General features: G+C 45.2%; 1 protein-coding gene across 7 annotated transcripts; it reads left to right on the top strand.

The window, feature by feature from the left end:
* The first annotated feature begins 1,550 nt into the window (after window positions 1-1,550).
* On the top strand, window positions 1,551-15,575 carry DECR2 (2,4-dienoyl-CoA reductase 2). Of its 7 annotated transcripts, none has more exons than XM_053364850.1 (10): window positions 1,551-1,760; window positions 5,839-5,952; window positions 7,354-7,422; window positions 8,107-8,158; window positions 9,374-9,509; window positions 10,376-10,500; window positions 10,753-10,846; window positions 12,174-12,278; window positions 14,066-14,254; window positions 14,980-15,575. In XM_053364850.1, the coding sequence occupies exons 1-10, from the start codon at window positions 1,750-1,752 to the stop codon at window positions 15,012-15,014; spliced, it is 930 nt and encodes a 309-aa protein (XP_053220825.1). In that variant the 5' UTR covers window positions 1,551-1,749; the 3' UTR covers window positions 15,015-15,575. The 7 variants fall into 7 exon arrangements, with proteins under 7 accessions (XP_053220825.1, XP_053220826.1, XP_053220827.1 ...); XM_053364851.1 differs by having other exon boundaries at window positions 1,560-1,760; window positions 14,066-14,283; XM_053364852.1 differs by having other exon boundaries at window positions 1,702-1,814.
* Window positions 15,576-16,901: the final 1,326 nt, after the last annotated feature.

Consider the following 16,901-nt stretch of genomic DNA (forward strand, 5'->3'; position numbering starts at 1 on the left):
AAAACCTCTAATTTTTCAGGCTGTGTGTACGCAGAATATATCTAAAGCTCACCCCACGAAGAATCCTAGGAACTCTAGTTTACCCCTCAAAAAGCTACAGTTCCCAGCACCTTTAACGAACTACAGTTCACATGATTCTTTAAATGCATTGTGTGTTTGCAGCCTTATTTACAGCCAACCTATTCTGAATGTAGCCAGGTGGGAGTGGTTTTGGTTTTCAAATACGTTTTGCGTATACATCTGTGCATCCTTAGGCAGACTCGTCATTTTCATTACCTTTTTAAAAGCATGCGTGAGAGAGGCACTCTTCACATACTCAGAGGCATTCTAGTCTAGAATTCATAGAATTGTAGAGTTCGAAGGGATCCCAAGAGTCATCTTGTCCAATCCCCTGCAATGCAGGAATCTCAACTCAAAACATCCATGACAGATGGTCACCCAACATCTGCTTAAGAACCTCCAAGGAAAGAGAGTCCACAACCTCCTGAGTCCTGAGAGAGTCTGTTCCACTGTCCAACAGCTCTTACAGTCAGAAAGTTCTTCCTGATGTTGAGTCAGAATCTCCTTTCTTGAAGGCATTGGTTTTGGTCCCACCCTCCGGAGCAGGAGAAAACAAGCATGCTCCCTCCCTTCAGATATTTGAAGATGGCTATCATATCTCCTCTCCATCTCCTCTTATCCTGGCTAAACATACTCAGCTCCCTCAACCATTCCTTATAAGGAATTCCTTTGTTAATTCCTTTATTATCTTCACTGCCCTCCTCTGCACGCGTTCCAGCTTGTCAACATCCTGCTTAAATTGTAGTGCTCAGAACTGGATGAAAGACTCCATTCAGGGTCTGACCAAGGCAAAAAACATACTTCTAGAATTGCTAGAATTTATAAAAGTAAAGGGGCTACCCTCTATCAGCCACAAGCACTCTACTGTTACCTTCTAAAAGAATTCCTTAATTCCTGACCACCCAATACGTTTCTTCACATGGCTGAGCTGTTGCCAATGTAGACAACATTAAACTAGTTGGGCTATGGTTCACACTATATGAAATATACTCGGAGTCGAGAGTGGATTTCATGCTCTTTATTCAGCTCATAGCGGTGAGGAGGAATGGAAGTTCCCCCAGAATGTCTGCTTTACATACATTATTTACACAATGGGCCCCACGTGATTGGTTAATTCCAGGATTCTCCTGTAGGCCAATCAGGTTGCGGATTCACTTCCACCTGGAGAGGGATTGGGTGGCTCCTGTGGACCAATCAGACTGCTGCATTCTGGATCCTATTGTTCTAGGACCAATCAGACTGCTGCATTCTGGATCCTATTGTTCTAGGACCAATCAGACTGCTGCCTTTTGGATCCTATTCAACTCAGTACATAACACTATACCTTTAAAGCACCATTCCCCCCCTCAAAGAATCCTGGGCACCGCAGTTTCTTAAGAGTTGCTCAGAATTGTACCTCTGAGGATAAACTACATTGCTCAGAATTCTTTGAGGGGGCGGCGGGAAATGTGCTTCTCCATTTACAGCGGGCTTTATGCAGGGTTGGGGGCTTTTAAAACAAAGGGGGGAAACGGCCAAGGCTTAGAAGTCCTGCCGCAGCTGTGTGGAAGGACCACGCCAAGGCAGGAAAGCTTTACCAAGGTGGGGACGACGACGAGCGGCTTTGCTGCCGCTGGGTAAGGGAACTACGCATCCCACAATGCCCTTGGGTGGCCGAGCGCCTCCTGGCCGGGAACTACAATTCCCAGCATGCTTTGCGGGTGAGGGCTGCGCGCAGGTATACTGTTGTTCGTGCTAAGTCCGCGGCTGGCCAGGTAAGTGAGAGCCGAGCCACCTGAGGGGATTCGGCAGCGGCGGTATTAGGACAGCCATGAGCCCCCAAAATAGAGAGAGAAAGAAGATGATAAGTAAAGGAGGGCGAAGAGGCCGCCCCTGCAGCGTTTCTATGGGGGGCCCGGATCCCCAAATTTGAGAAAGCCATTCAGCTCCCTTCCCCCCACAACATGTGGGGCTCCAGCTTCAATGCTCTGTAATCCTGGAGCATTAATCCTAAAGCAGTAACACTTAAAGGCATTGTCACTGTTTGTTTTATAGACTTCCCCCACCAAACACCCTTAGAAAGGCTTCTCAAAAGGTGATTTGCATTGTTTAACCTGTACAGAAAAACAGTAGCATGCTAAAAACAGCAGAGTAGAAAGGAAAAAAAAAGATTTCTTAAAAGCCAAGCTGTATTAATATTTTTATTCTTATTTTATGGACCTAGATACCCCAGCCTTTTAGAAAGCCTTCTCAGAAAGTGATTCACAAATTATTTACCCAGGGATCTAGATAAAATAACAATATAATGTCCACAGTATAACAATAAAATGTGCACAGTATAAAGGGGTTATTATAGAAGCCAGCAAGCATGCATGTTTTTAAAAAATTAAAAGTTAAAGTACAGTGGTGCATCTGGTTACGTACTTAATTCGTTCCGGAGGTCCGTTCTTAACCTGAAACTGTTCTTAACCTGAAGCACCACTTTAGCTAATGGGGCCTCCCACTGCTGCCACGCGATTTCTGTTCTCATCCGAAAAGTTCTTAACCCGAGGTGCTATTTCTGGGTTAGCGGAGTCTGTAACCTGAAGCATATGTAACCCAAGGTACCACTGTAATCCTAAATAGCCTTGCTGAAAGGAAATGTTTTAAAAGCACTCTTAAAAGCAAGAGGTTTTGATAGGTTTGCTTAGGCAGCGTTGCTGCACATGGGTGCCTTACAAAGTTTATAAAGCAGGCAGAATACTTAGAGCCCTGTCCTCAAAGAGCTTATAGACTCACATTGAAGGGGAAAGACTAATGGGGGAGTTAAAAGGTAAAGGTACCCCTGCCCATACGGGCCAGTCTTGACAGACTCTGGGGTTGTGTGCCCATCTCACTCAAGAGGCCGGGGGCCAGCGCTATCCGCAGACACTTCTGGGTCACGTGGCCAGCGTGACATCGCTGCTCTGGTGAGCCAGAGCCGCACACGGAAACGCCGTTTACCTTTCCGCTGGTAAGCGGTCCCTATTTATCTATTTGCACCCGGGGGTGCTTTCGAACTGCTAGGTTGGCAGGCGCTGGGACCGAGCAGCGCGAGCGCACCCCGCCGCGGGGATTCGAACCGCTAACCTTTCGATCGGCAAGCCCTAGGCGCTGAGGCTTTTACCCACAGCGCCACCCGCGTCCCTTAATGGGGGAGTTACCCATTCTTAAAACCTGGTTACATCTGCTGGAGTAGCATAGAAGCTGAGAGACTGAGCAATGAATCTATGAGTTTGAATTTCTTCTGTGCTGTGAATTGACTACTACATTTGCAGTATGTGGGGGAAGGATACTGACTTGCCCTTACTGGATTGTTGTGTAAGGATTGCACAACTAGATGAAGCCTGTGAAGTGCTTCAGATGTGATATAAAGGTTAAGCTGGATAATTCATTAACTACTATTAGTTAGCAACACCATCCTTAAGGATGAGGATTCCTGAGTCCTTCTAACCCAGCTGGATTGCTTAGATCAGTAGTCTTCAACCTTTTCAGACCAAAGACCCACTTCTAACCCAAACATGCATTTGGGAACTCCTTTCTTAATATCTCGCCATATATTTGCATGATGGTAGTGCTCCTGCTGTGACCCACCTTGCATGAAGCTGTGACCCAGTAGAAGACCAGTGGCTTGAATTGCCTGGAGTAAAACTATGGGTTGACCCTTGTGTTGCAGAGCTAACTGGCCTCTACTAGAAGTTCGGCTGCTGGTCCCATGCTGTAGTACATTCTTCCAGTAAATATTTGGCAGGTATCCTTGCTTTTGTTTTTTTAATCTATGTATTAGATATTTTCACATCATTGAGGTAAAACAGTACAGTCTCTCCCAAACTTCCTCCTGGTTATAGCATTTTCCTTTCTAATGTTCCGTTGTTTGGCGAGTAGTACAGAGTTCAGGCTCACATGCTCAGATAATAATTAGGATAAATGAGTGTCAATGCTCAGCTTTAGTCCCAGATTAAAAATTGCTATATTGGAGAAGTTTCCACCTCCTTTGTGCCTTCAACTTCTAGATGTGATTATTGCTTGGTGGGGAGTTCCATAAATGCACTGGAAGTTAGTCTTCTTATGTAATTTGTAGAGCAGGATTTTCTCATGGGCTGGTAGGTGTAGTTTTGACTTCCAAAAATATTGGAAGAGTGTTTTTTTTACACCAAGGGGCCTATGCAATTGTTTATTTTTATTTTTGAGTAGCCAGTAATATTAGAGGTTGTTTTGGATGTTTCTTATATTTCTGTGTTGCTGCACACCACCCTGAATTTTATGAGAGGGTAGTATATAAATTAAATAATTTAGTGGTGGAGGAAGACAAATAAACCAAAAAGGATGCCAAAGATATACCTGCCACTGCTTTCTAGAATGCATTATTTGCTAATATCCAACCATTTTCTGATAAGCTTGGCAGGGAAAGCTTGTTAGAGCTGAGGGAGCTGAAAATGTTTAGCCAGGGGAAGAGATAATTAAGAGTTGATACATTAGCTGCCTTCAAATATTTGAATGGCTGTTACATATCTGATAAAGCAAATTCGTCCTCTGTTTATTAATTTAAAGCATTTCTACCCAACTCTTCAGCCAATATGGTTCCTAGAGCAGCTTATACTTCAGTGAAGGAAACCAAGACAGTCACTACCTTTCAGACCTGCGGTCTAGAAGGCATGACACAAAAAGCACTCCTAAATTTTAAAAATGTATGTGTGGGGTTGGTGCAAGAGTCAATTGGGGGTGGGGAGAGAATGTGTATAGCAGCGGGGGCCACATGTGAAAATTGTGTAAAGGGGGGGGCCACGGCACAAGACTAGGGGGCCACAGAGGGAAATGAGAAGTGAAGAAAACAGAGAAGTGACCGAGAAAAGAAAGAAGGAAAGAAAAAAGACGTTGATGTTTCTTTGCAAGAGGTGCTTATAGAGTGACATAGAAGCCAAAGTAACTTTCAGTCAAGAAAAACACCATTTTTGGATAAAGAGTACTGTAAAATATCTAAAAAGTTTCCACAACTTTTGGATATAGCAAAATTGTTTTCCATGGCATTTCCTACTTTGTATTTGGTAGAATAAGGGTTCAGTCGTGTGAATTATTTACTCAGTCTAACGCAGAATCGCCTTAACATAATGGACAGAAGTGATCTTTGGTTATCCCTCCCGGCAATAGAACTGGATATAAAAAAGCTTTTTTTTTTTTGTCATCAAGCACAAGGGTCACATTGATATAGAAATACTTAAAAGTATAAATTTTTATGTAATTGTATTTGTATAAATTATAAATAAAACATGCTCTGTTTACAAACAAAACATTTAGATAGCTACCTTTCTACCGGTAGGGTGGGGGGGTGCACAGGAAGGAAACAAGGTTGGAAGGTGGGGGGGAGTTGGAAAAAGATTGAAAAACACTGGGTTGTGCTTTATCCATGTACATGGTTTTTATTACAGTTTATTAACAGCATTTTTCTATAAGAAACTAAGTGCATAACATTAAGTTCCAATCTTTTCATTAACAAACTCACATTTCCCCCTAATTATTTGGAGGGTATGTGTGCATGTTAGACTAGAAATGATAATTTGAAGTTGCCTTCAGTTCTATCAGTCAAGAATGAAGCTGCCTGGCCATGGGTAATCTTGGATATGAAGTACGCCTCTTTGCCTCCCAGCTGTTTCTTTGTAGATCAGGTCAGCTGGCAGCATGTCCTGAGCATAGTGATCATTACGTAATTTGGGGCTGTATGGAAATATTGCTGGTTCTTTCTCCCTCTCGGGACTTGTGATGGCTGTGTCTTGTTTTCTGCAGAACTGTCTTGGAAGTCATGTCCCAGCTAGGCTTTGCTTGCCAGCCTCCTCCTGATGTTGACACTGATGACTGCCTTCCGGAATACTCCTACCTCTTCAGTCCAGACATTCTCAAGTGAGTACTACCAAGTACTCAAACACTGCTTTGAACCTTTATCTAGATTAATTTACCCTGTGCGATTTTCATTCCTCACCTCTGCTATGTCTGCTCCTCTTGATCTTTGGTGTTAGTCAATTTATAGTTGGTGTTGGCATATTAATAGTGGTGTGTTGCTTATTTTAACTTGTGTTCTTTAAAAAAAAAGTGAGTAGGAGTAGGAGTCAGAGTAGCCACAAAACAGTGTGTTTTGTAATAAAATAAAATATTAGGAAGATGTGAGATGCATCTTCAGAGCTCAGGAAATCATCTTTACTGAGCCCTCCTTTCAGATTTTGTACCAACAGTTTACATGTTGTCAAAGACAGGGAAATGTAACATTTTAAAAATACTGTCAGAGACACATTTAAACTAGAATAAGGTACATGTGGCATAAGAGATGAAGGGCTCAAATATCTCTCCCAGAGGCAAAACTGATGCATCATAAGATGGATTTTGTGCAGTTTCAGTTTATCTTTTCATACTATCCTCTTCATTCCCTGCTAGTATAAGCCTCCTTCAAGCTTGGAATGGCTGTTTGCTTTGTAGAAATATGTCCATGTCTTAGGCCTGCTTGAAAGTACATTGCTCTCATCTCTAAAGATTTCTAAAGGTGCAATTTTTAGTCACAGCCTCTACCAGCAGCAGATCCAGTGTGCTTTTTATTTACTTCTGAGAGTTCATATTTTTCCACTCAAACAGAATTCCTTATTAGGTATGTGTTTATGCCACTACTTGTAGCAAAACAGGTATTCTGTAGCAGCTGAAAATGTTGGATGGTTTTGCCTTTTGAGGGCTCATGCAGTTGAATTGGGCATCTTTTTGCCTAATCTACTTCACGAGACTCCTGTGAGGCCTCAATTACTTTCAGTACAAGCGTGACAAATCAAGACTGACTCTTAGCATATTAGTAAACTGTCTTCCCATTTAAGACATGCATTTCATAGTATAGTGGTACCTCAGGTTAAGTACTTAATTCGTTCCGGAGGTCCGTACTTCACCTGAAACTGTTCTTAACCTGAAGCACCACTTTAGCTAATGGGGCCTCCTGCTGCTGCCGCCGCGCCGCTGGAGCCCGATTTCTGTTCTCGTCCTGAAGCAAAGTTCTTAACCTGAAGCACTATTTATGGGTTAGCAGAGTCTGTAACCTGAAGCGTATGTAACCTGAGGTACCACTGTACAAGTGACATTTACTAAGTGGAGGATGCAGGAAACCTCTGGTCTGCCTGGGATTGATGTGGTCTGACCTGACTGAATTTCCCTTATCCATCCTTTTTGTATGTGTCACGATCTTCACTGATGCTGCTCTTTCTGAACTTGCATTATGAAAAGTCTATATAGATCCCACTGGTTTCAGACGTCTTCTTTCTTTCTTTCTAGGGGCAAAGTTGCATTCATCACTGGCGGCAGCTCCGGCATTGGATTCCGCACAGCTGAGATTCTGATGAGGTATGGACACTGGTGCGGGAGCAGCTTGGCCTTACTTAGCTTGCGATGCTTTTGGTCTCTGCTGTATTCTCCTGCAGCAGCCGCCAGCCTGTTCCTAGGAAGCAAGTCCTTCCTTCCCTTTGCAGCTGCATCGTGCTTTGTGCCATTTGTGTTGTCTGCAGCTTTTCTGCAATGTGTGTCCTACAACATGTGGTGAGATGTGCCATGGAACTGCAGCCGTTTGGGGTTCTCCACTGCATATATCAGGACGTATCTCTGCACTTTGCATGATGACTGCAGGAACGCCCAGTTGCCATGTAGCAGCCTGGTTGGAAGGAAAGGTGGCAGGATGTTATCAAGGAGAGTTGTCCCCCCAAAACACATACACACATACTTGTGAAAAATCTGAATGCACAGCTCCACATCCTGGGAGAAGAACACAAGCCCCACTAAGCATAACCAAATTAAATATACAAATGACTGTATCTAAAACCTATCCAAACTGCACAGTATTGGCCAGTGTTAATACCTGAGCTTTATGGTTTCTGGGTTATCCAATCTGATGGCAGATTGCAGGTACACATGGAGACCTCACAAGCATACTGAATCCCCACGGCTGGTAGCAGAGGTGTGTCTGAGTAGACAAGCGAGTGATGAGCACAAGGTGTTCTGTGTCACCCTCACCATCTAAGGTTTTGCTTGCAGGCATGGCTGCCATACTATCATTGCCAGCAGGAACCTTCAGAGGCTAACAGAGGTGAGTGGACGGGAGACTGTCATCCCTTTCAGATGCAAAGCAAGGCCTTGGCAGAGGCAGTTCTGCTGGAGTCACCTGTCTCAAGCAACAGATTGGGGAGGTGTTGAGGATGGTATAGACCAGCGGTTCTTAAAACTTTTTTCTCTGGGCCACACTTTCAGAATAAAAATTTGCTCGCTCCACACCAAATTTCTTATTGATGAGAAATACATTGGAAAACAACACTGGCAAGTTTAAACACACCTCACTTAAATGAAGTTTAAACACACCTCACTTAAATGTTTCTTTGATTGCCTTTGAATCTTCCTGCCACACTTGCCACCCTCTCCAATGTGGCCTCACCCTTGACAAGCGCTGGCATACACAGAAGACAGATGGATCTGATCTGTGGGCACTCTTGTGCAAGATCTGTTCAAAGGAAGAAAAGTTTCACAAGACAATGGCTTCCTTCTTTAAGTTAAGAAAAAGGTGGTAGATAGGAGAACTTGTGAGTGAGGCCTGAAGAAAACTTGGAAGCTGGGGATGGAGGGAAGAAAATCCTAAACTGTGTTTCTCTCTTAGGACAAACTGCCCCACTAACCTCAGTCTGCCACCAGCCAGCCCCTACTTACCTGCCTTCTTACATTCAGTCTAGGGATGGAACAGCCAATCAGTCTCAGGGTTGGCCTGGCAGAACTGAGCAGGGGGGAGAAGGACAAAACTAAAACTAGTTGGCTCTGTCACTGACTGTGACGCCACCTACTGTTGGTCTCCCCATCTTCCACCCAAATCGTTGCAGAAATGCAGAGAATTGAGATTGGGGGAAATAAGAAATGTAGGCAACAAAAACTGCAAGATCCATTCTTGTCTACCTACAACTGAGATGTGGTCCCTCCCATGAATATTTGTTGTCATCTTAAATGCTCCTGGGTGCACAGCCCTTAGCATACCACATCATAGATTCTCAGAGGTGAGCCTCTGTTTCCACGTAAGAGGTACCTGAAACGTTTCACAGAAGCCTTTTGAGAACCTTCCTAAACAATGCAATATGTTGCTGAAACCAGGAAGGGTTTCCCCATCCAACAGCACAGCAGGTGCGTAACATGGAAATGTTGCCCTAATTCTTGACACAAATCCCTTTTCCCAGTCTGTTATGCGTCCAGCTCGCCATGCTGCAGCAGAAAGACAGAAGAGGGTGGTCATTTATTACCGAATATTTTTTTCCTTTTTTTATAGGCTGCCAAGAAGCTGTCAGTGGCCACTGGCCAGCGATGCCTGCCCCTCACTCTGGATGTCAGGCAGCCACAGATGATCATGGCAGCCGTGGATGAGGCCCTCAAGGAATTTGAGAGGATTGATATCCTTGTCAACAGTAAGTTGTTTGTGTCAGCAGAGGACATTCATGGGGAGTACTGCTGGCCACCTGTCTGCAAGCTGGAAAAAACTGCTCACTGTTGCATGCTCTGGGAGGGTGATCCTTGAGGGTACTGCCAGGGCTGTTTTAGTAGGAGGCCAGGAAAAGGAAACATTTTTCAGCCCAAGGGCCACATGCCCTTCTGAGAAACCTTCTGAGAGCCATATTCCAGGGGTGTTTGGCGGGGGGGGGGGCAAGGACAAAAGTGGGCAGAGCAATGAACATAAACTAGTTGCTCTGCAAACATACACTCTCCCCAGCTGCGCCCCCCCCCCCCGGTAAATCAAGTAAATAAATAAAAAATACTTAACTAAAAGTAGAAAAAAACCATAACATTCGAAATTGAAAGGCTTGCTGAGGTCACTTGAATGATGTTGTGGCACATTCTAGCAATGCAACTGGAAACCTGACTGAGCAATAGGCGAGGCTTCCGCAAACTGGCCAATTGCGTCACAGATAGCTCAGTTCTGGAACAGGACAGGTGGTTGTCCTTCCCCTTCACTGCCCCCCCCCCCAAATCTTGGCTACACCAATGCACATACCCCTCTCTTGCTTGTCCAGGCAAGCAAGAGGCATCCTTGAAGTTCAAGAAAACATCCCATCCAGGCAAAAGCAGGGCCATTGAAGGGTGTGGCTTCGGGCTGGATAAAGGGGTCCTGAAGGGTTGCATCAGGAACCTAGGCTGGACGTTCCCCACCCCTGTAGTAAGCAGTGGAATGGAGTGGTTTCTGATGCCACAGCAGGCCCATGGCATGCCCTTGTACCAGCCACGCCTGCCTTGCCATGCTGATTCAGTCTCCAGCTTCTCTCTCCCTTGTCCCCAGATGCTGCTGGAAACTTCCTGTGCCCAGCCAGTGCTCTGTCCTTCAATGCCTACAAAACCGTGATTGAGATCGACACCTTGGGAACATTCAACGTCTCCAAAGTGCTGTATGAGAAGTGTCTCCGTGTAAGTTTCTCTCCTCCGTAAGAGGCTTTTCTCCCTGCGGACAGAGACGTTCCTCAGCTCCTGCGCTCTAGGGTCAATTGCCCTGGGCAGGGGTGGGGGGGAGCTTTTTTTTAACACCTGAGGGACATGTTCCCTTCAAGAAAAGAATATGGGGGAAGGTTTCTATTTATGCCAGCAATGTTCATTTTGGGTTGTGTCTCCTGCATTTGCTGTTAATTCTTCCCCAGAGCTGACTTTATTTTGTTGATCTAGGACCATGGCGGAGTCATTGTCAATATCTCGGCAACCCTGAGCTACAGAGGTCAGGCTCTCCAGGTGCATGCAGGGACAGCTAAGGCAGCCATAGGTATCGTAAGCAATTTGGCTCCCCTTCTCATCTACACCCTTAATCGAGTTTTATTCCACTCCCTGTCCCTCCCACCCAAGTGCAAGTTATGGTGTTCTGGCACCACCTACAGTCTGGAAGAGATGTTGCAGCTTCCAGATTGAGCAACAGAGAAGCCTTCTGGCCCACAGTGATAATTTGTCCTGGGAAGACCACTTCTAGGACATGGGTGCCCCCCCATCTGATTTTTTAAAAGAAGAGTTGCCATCTGCAAATGCATATAGTATTATCATATTGACTGTGTCTGGATGTAATGCTAAGCCATGGTTTGCTGTGTTTTTATTATGTTGAAAGCCACTCAAAGTGGCTGGAGCAACCCAGTCAGATGGGCGGGGTATAAGTAATGAAAGTATTATTATTATTATTATTATTATTATTATTATTATTATTATTATTATTACTACTACTACTACAGTGAGCCTACAGCAGTGATTCCCCTCCCATGGCAACAGTGAAGTTATGGGAAAGTTCTGCTCTAGATTAATTGCAGTTCAGCATGTCGTCTGAACTCCAAACAGTGGTTCACCTTAACTTCAGTTAGTGAAAACAAGCTGGCTTCATCCATTATGGTTTGACATTAGCTCATTTCAACAGTTTGTCCAGGTTCAAGCAAAATGGTTAATCAAAAACAGAAGCAAAAGCTTCCGAAGTCAAACTTGTAACTGTGCTGGAGGAGGAAGGGAAGGTGTATGAGTGCTTGGCTCGTTCTCCTGGCACTAAACTAGGCTTCCTCAACCTCAGCCCTCCAGATGTTTTTGAGACTACAATTCCCATCATCCCTGACCACTGGTCCTGCTAGCTAGGGATCATGGGAGTTGTAGGCCAAAAACATCTGGAGGGCCGAGGTTGAGGAAGCCTGCACTTAACCATTAACATCTGAATCAGCCCAATGTCTTGTCAAGGGTTTTGCAAATTCACCTGGCTTTCATTCATTGTTTTCTGTGTGGTGGGTTTCACTATTTCTTTTCTTCTTGTGAAGTGCTGAATGGCTTGAGAAATTCTGTTTGTTTTGCTCCTGTTTATTATCCTAATAAGATATATTTTTAACTCACATACATGCAATGTAATTCTTCCCTGTGCAAAAGGAGAATTCCATTCCAGCTTGTTGTGGATAGGGCCTCTTTCAATCACCAAGAGACCGTGCAGAGTTGATGCGGGGAGGGTCGTGCCTTATGAATGGGCAAGAACCAGATTTAGATTTGATGACTTTCCAGTCCCTTCTAGCGCTGTAATTCTTAGCTTTTCAAGATTTGCTCTTGAACCTCTCTGTCTGTCTTCTCCCTTACAGATTCAATGACAAAACATCTGGCTGTGGAATGGGGTCCTAATGGAATCAGAGTGAATAGCTTGGCGCCAGGTCCTATTTCGGGTACAGAGGGTCACCGCCGCTTAGGTAAAGCATTAAATATAATTTGAAGTGCTGTCTGTGTGATTTACCTGGAAAAACAACAACTGGGGAGACCACCCAGCTATGAAGGCAACCTTGGACCAGTCACCTCTCTCACAAGGTTGTTTTAGGAGTAAAGTGGGGGAGAATGCATGCCATCTTTACCTCTTTGGGGGAAGAGCACAGCGTAAATAAAGTAAATAGGCATGCCTATACTATCCATTAGGGACGCGGGTGGCGCTGTGGGTTAAACCACAGAGCCTAGGACTTGCCGATCAGAAAGTCGGCAGTTCGATTCCCCGTGATGGGGTGAGCTCCTGTTGCTCGGTCCCTGCTCCTGCCAACCTAGCAGTTCAAAAGCACGTCAAAAGTGCAAGTAGATAAATAGGTACTGCTCTGGCGGGAAGGTAAACGGCGTTTCCGTGCACTGCTCTGGTTCGCCAGAAGCAGCTTAGTCATGCTGGCCACATGACCCGGAAGCTGAACGCCGGCTCCCTCGGCCAATAAAGCGAGATGAGCACCCCAGAGTCGGCCACGACTGGACCTAATGGTCAGGAATCCCTTTACCTTATACTATCCATTAGAATTTCCAGGGTGGATGGTTCATAAGAATTAATAAAATTCAGTAGATGACTTGAATCAAGACTTGTTAGATTGAGACTTGATGAACTTGCAGTGAAACACTTCCAACAATCTTCTGTGCCAAGCAGGGAATCGGACAATATGTTATTTATACTCAAACATCACAGAGCATTTGGAGTTGCTTTTACAACAGGGGTGGCTAACAGAGGTGCAGACCACATACATACATACATTCGGACTACCCCCTCTCTGCTTGTAAGCCAATCAGCTGAGGAGTATGGGGGTTTTCCCTCTTTGAGGCTAAGCAATGAGGTACAAAAGGGAGGGAGAGAAAAGAAAGGCCATTTTTAAAAGTGGGGGACTCTCCTCCCTTTGAGGCACCACCATTGGAATAAGGTCTTAGTGCTTAGGAAACGTGAAGGAGTTCTTCAGGAGATGTTGGGCTTTGTTCTTTTTTGTGGGCTTCCCAGAGTAATCTGGTTGCCACTGTGAAAACAGAATCCTGGTTTAGATGGCACATCTGTGCTGAGGGACCTGCAACAACAAGGCCTTGTTGTTAACGTTTAAAGCTCCGAACAACTTGGGACCAGGTTTCAATTTGTATTTTACCATTCTACCAATTGTATTCTACCATTCTACAGTGGTACCTCGGGTTACATACGCTTCAGGTTACATACGCTTCAGGTTACAGACTCCGCTAACCCAGAAATAGTGCTTCAGGTTAAGAACTTTGCTTCAGGAGGAGAACAGAAATCGTGCCCCGGCGGCGCGGCAGCAGCAGGAGGCCCCCATTAGCTAAAATGGTGCTTCAGGTTAAGAACAGTTTCAGGTTAAGAACGGACCTCCGGAACGAATTAAGTACTTAACCTGAGGTGCACTGTATGCTGGTTTTCATGTTGCATTTTTTGTTTTAACGATACTGTTTATGATGTACACCACTTAGAGCCAGTGTGGCGCAGTGGTTGGAGTATTGGACTAGGACCTAGCAGTCCCCACTCGGCCTTGAAGCTCCCTGGGTGATCTCGGGCTATTTGCTCACTCTAAGCCTAACCTGCCTCACAGGGCTGTTGTGGGGATAAAATGGGGAGGGGGGAGGAGAACTACATAGGCCACTTTGAGCTCTTTGAAGGAAAGGTGCACTACAAATGCAATAAATAAAAATTATATATGCCATTTTGAAGCAAAGACATTGCTTTCCTCCTTGTTTTTAGTTCAGCCTCACCCGGAAGCACAAAACCTCTTTCGGAATATCCCCCTCCAGCGGGTGGGGAACAAGACGGAGATTGCCCATAGCGTCCTGTACCTGGCCAGCCCCCTCGCCTCGTACGTGAGCGGCACAACCCTGGTGGTGGACGGCGGGGCCTGGATGACCTCTGAGAACAACTTCCCCGCACTGTTGGGTATTGCCTCACACTCTGCTAAGCTCTAGGTGACGTTTCTTTCCCCCTCTGTGGGACTGGAAGCAGGGGCGTTGCTAGGTACTCAAATAAAATAAAATAAAAATAAAGAGGCTGCAGGGCCATGGCGGGGCGGGGGTGTGCATGTGCTGCGGTGCACACATTTGCACTGAATTAGTACATGCTCATGTGTCTGTATGGATGCAAACACACTTTGCAGCATGCTCAACAGCCCATTAAGAATTGGAGAGAAAAGAAAAGAAATAGTCTTTAATAAAAGGGGAGGGAGGAGCAGGGTTATCCAGAGAGCCCAGCACAGAAGACCTGGGGCCTGGCTACCCCCTAGCAACGTCCCTGATTAGATAGTTATAAAGCAGGCTTGGGGAACCTTTGGCCCTCGAGATGTTGTCAGACCACTACTCCCATCAGCCTCAGCAAGCATGGCCAATGGCCAGGGATGATGGGAGTTGTAGTTCAGCAACATCTGGAGAACCAGAGGTCCCCCACAGCTGTTGTAAAGGTCCTTGTGTCAAGAAAGCCACAGTCTTCAGGTGAGAATTTTTGTCATGTGCCCCTCCAGTGCAGGGGGAAGCAGAAGATAAATTGGAGGAATGTCAGTAGATCCACAAGGTATTCTGATTCTCAAGTTATTTAACATTTGCAACAATTTCAGCTGCTTGCTTTGGATTCCATCTCAGTTTTTCTCCAACCTCCTCTCTCTCTTACAGGCGTCTGGGCTACAGAATTAAAGAAAGAGAAATGAAACATGACCCTGGGAACCTGAAGGATGGGACACTGCGACTTCGACGCTACTCTCCGCAGAGCCAAAGGAGTCAGCCACTCGCCTCCTCTAGCAGCAAGATAACTTTTAGACAACAGTGGTAATGGTGCTGTTTGAGATTGATGCTGGGCGCAGAGGCTAGGAGGTTGCAGCCTATTATATTCTCACCTAAAAGCTTTCTCTTGAATGCCCATGGATGCCTTGTGTGGCACAAAACCGTTGTCTGCAGTGGCAGCCTGGAAGAACAGAGATTTGGCTTGATTTACATTTAAACCTTGGCATCCTTTGCTTTGCCTGTGCTGTTTACCATCTGAGCCTTTTTGTCAAGGAAAGGGATGAGTGTGTCCGTCCGTCTGTGTTGTGTATCTGCCCCTCCAGCCTGAATCCTCTCCACCTCTAATCTTCATGGTTCTGGACCAAACAGGGTGATTCTGCACTTTTTTGCCAATGCTCTTTATTTTTCTGTTAGGGGAAATACCTCTCTCCCCATCAAAAAAACCCAACACTCTTCTTTTTTATCTAATAAATTCCATATGCAATCTTTGCTTCTTGCTAAGCTTGTGCTTTCAGTATTGTTCCAGTTCCTAAAGCAGCATGCTTTTTCTATGAGAGTCTCTGCTCCTTGAAGGAAGAATTCATTATTCCCCTCGACGATATTGTACTGCATTATGCTGCGCTCCCTAAAATGGCACTTTATGAGTTGCAGTCAGCACTCAAACATGAGCTGCATTTGGGTGATCTTGGCTTAATAAGCTGCAACATGCACAAGCTTCATGAACCCACATGTGAACCCTTTGCTCCCGCTCCACTGCCCTTTGCATGAGAGGGGAGAAGGCTTCAGCTAACCATGGTTTCCTGTTACATCCGAACCCGGTTAGTGACTCTCAAACAAGCTGGAATACAAAACCATGGTATAAAGTTGCCTTCTAGATCCTGGCTTTTTTGGAAGCCACCAACCACAGTCTTCTTGTTTGGGTGTAACAGGAAGCTGTGGTTACCTTCAGCTTCCTGTCTTGTTCACTCATAAAAAGGGGGAGTAAAATGGGATCAAAGGGGCTGTATATGGGTGCATGAAGTTCATTTTTATCTCATCGTATCAAGCTGAGATTTGATCATTGGAATATGGCCTGTGTTGGATAAATGTGCTACAGGAACTTTATTAGCATTTATTAATCACCTTCCGCACATGTCTCAAGACATATGAACAACGAATTAAGTCCATTTTACATACTTAGAAAGTAATACTACAGGTATTTGTGTTTTAAATTTAGTGCATTTCTTATAAAAACAATCCATACACACACACAAAGGAACTGCAGATCATAAAAAATAAGTGGAGCAGGCTCTGTTCCTGGTATATAGCCCATATATTGCCTCCAAAAATTCAATGAAAGCAGCTTTGCTTCCTTTGGAGTCAGCCGTAAGTCCCCCATCCCTGGAGTAAAAGCTATCCGAGCTCAGGGGCCACATTATCTCATGCACAGCCTTCCAAGGAGCTGTCACACGTGAATGGTGGGTAGGAACAGAAAGTTGCTCATCACACGGGGGTTTCCCTTGCTTGCCACTGAATGAACTCAAAAAACCCTGATCCCTTTTCTCCCCTACATGCCCTCCTACAATGGAGAGGGACAGGATGCTTGCACTGTTTGTTTCTTTGCTGTGATGCTGATTCTCACCAGCATTTCTGCTCCTGCCCACCACCCGCAGGCAAGTGAGGAAATTATGCAATTGCTATTGATTTCGGAGATTGCTGAGCAAAGTGGCAGAGAGAGGGAAGTGCACACGGATCTTAAGCTCCCTTAAGTGTGTCCTTTAACTGCAGTTTCCTCAGTGAGCCCTGTGGGGCTGGGGAAAGGGAAACCTGCTGGT

This window comes from Podarcis raffonei, chromosome 14 (assembly GCF_027172205.1).
Source record: "Podarcis raffonei isolate rPodRaf1 chromosome 14, rPodRaf1.pri, whole genome shotgun sequence".
Lineage (NCBI taxonomy): Eukaryota > Metazoa > Chordata > Lepidosauria > Squamata > Lacertidae > Podarcis > Podarcis raffonei.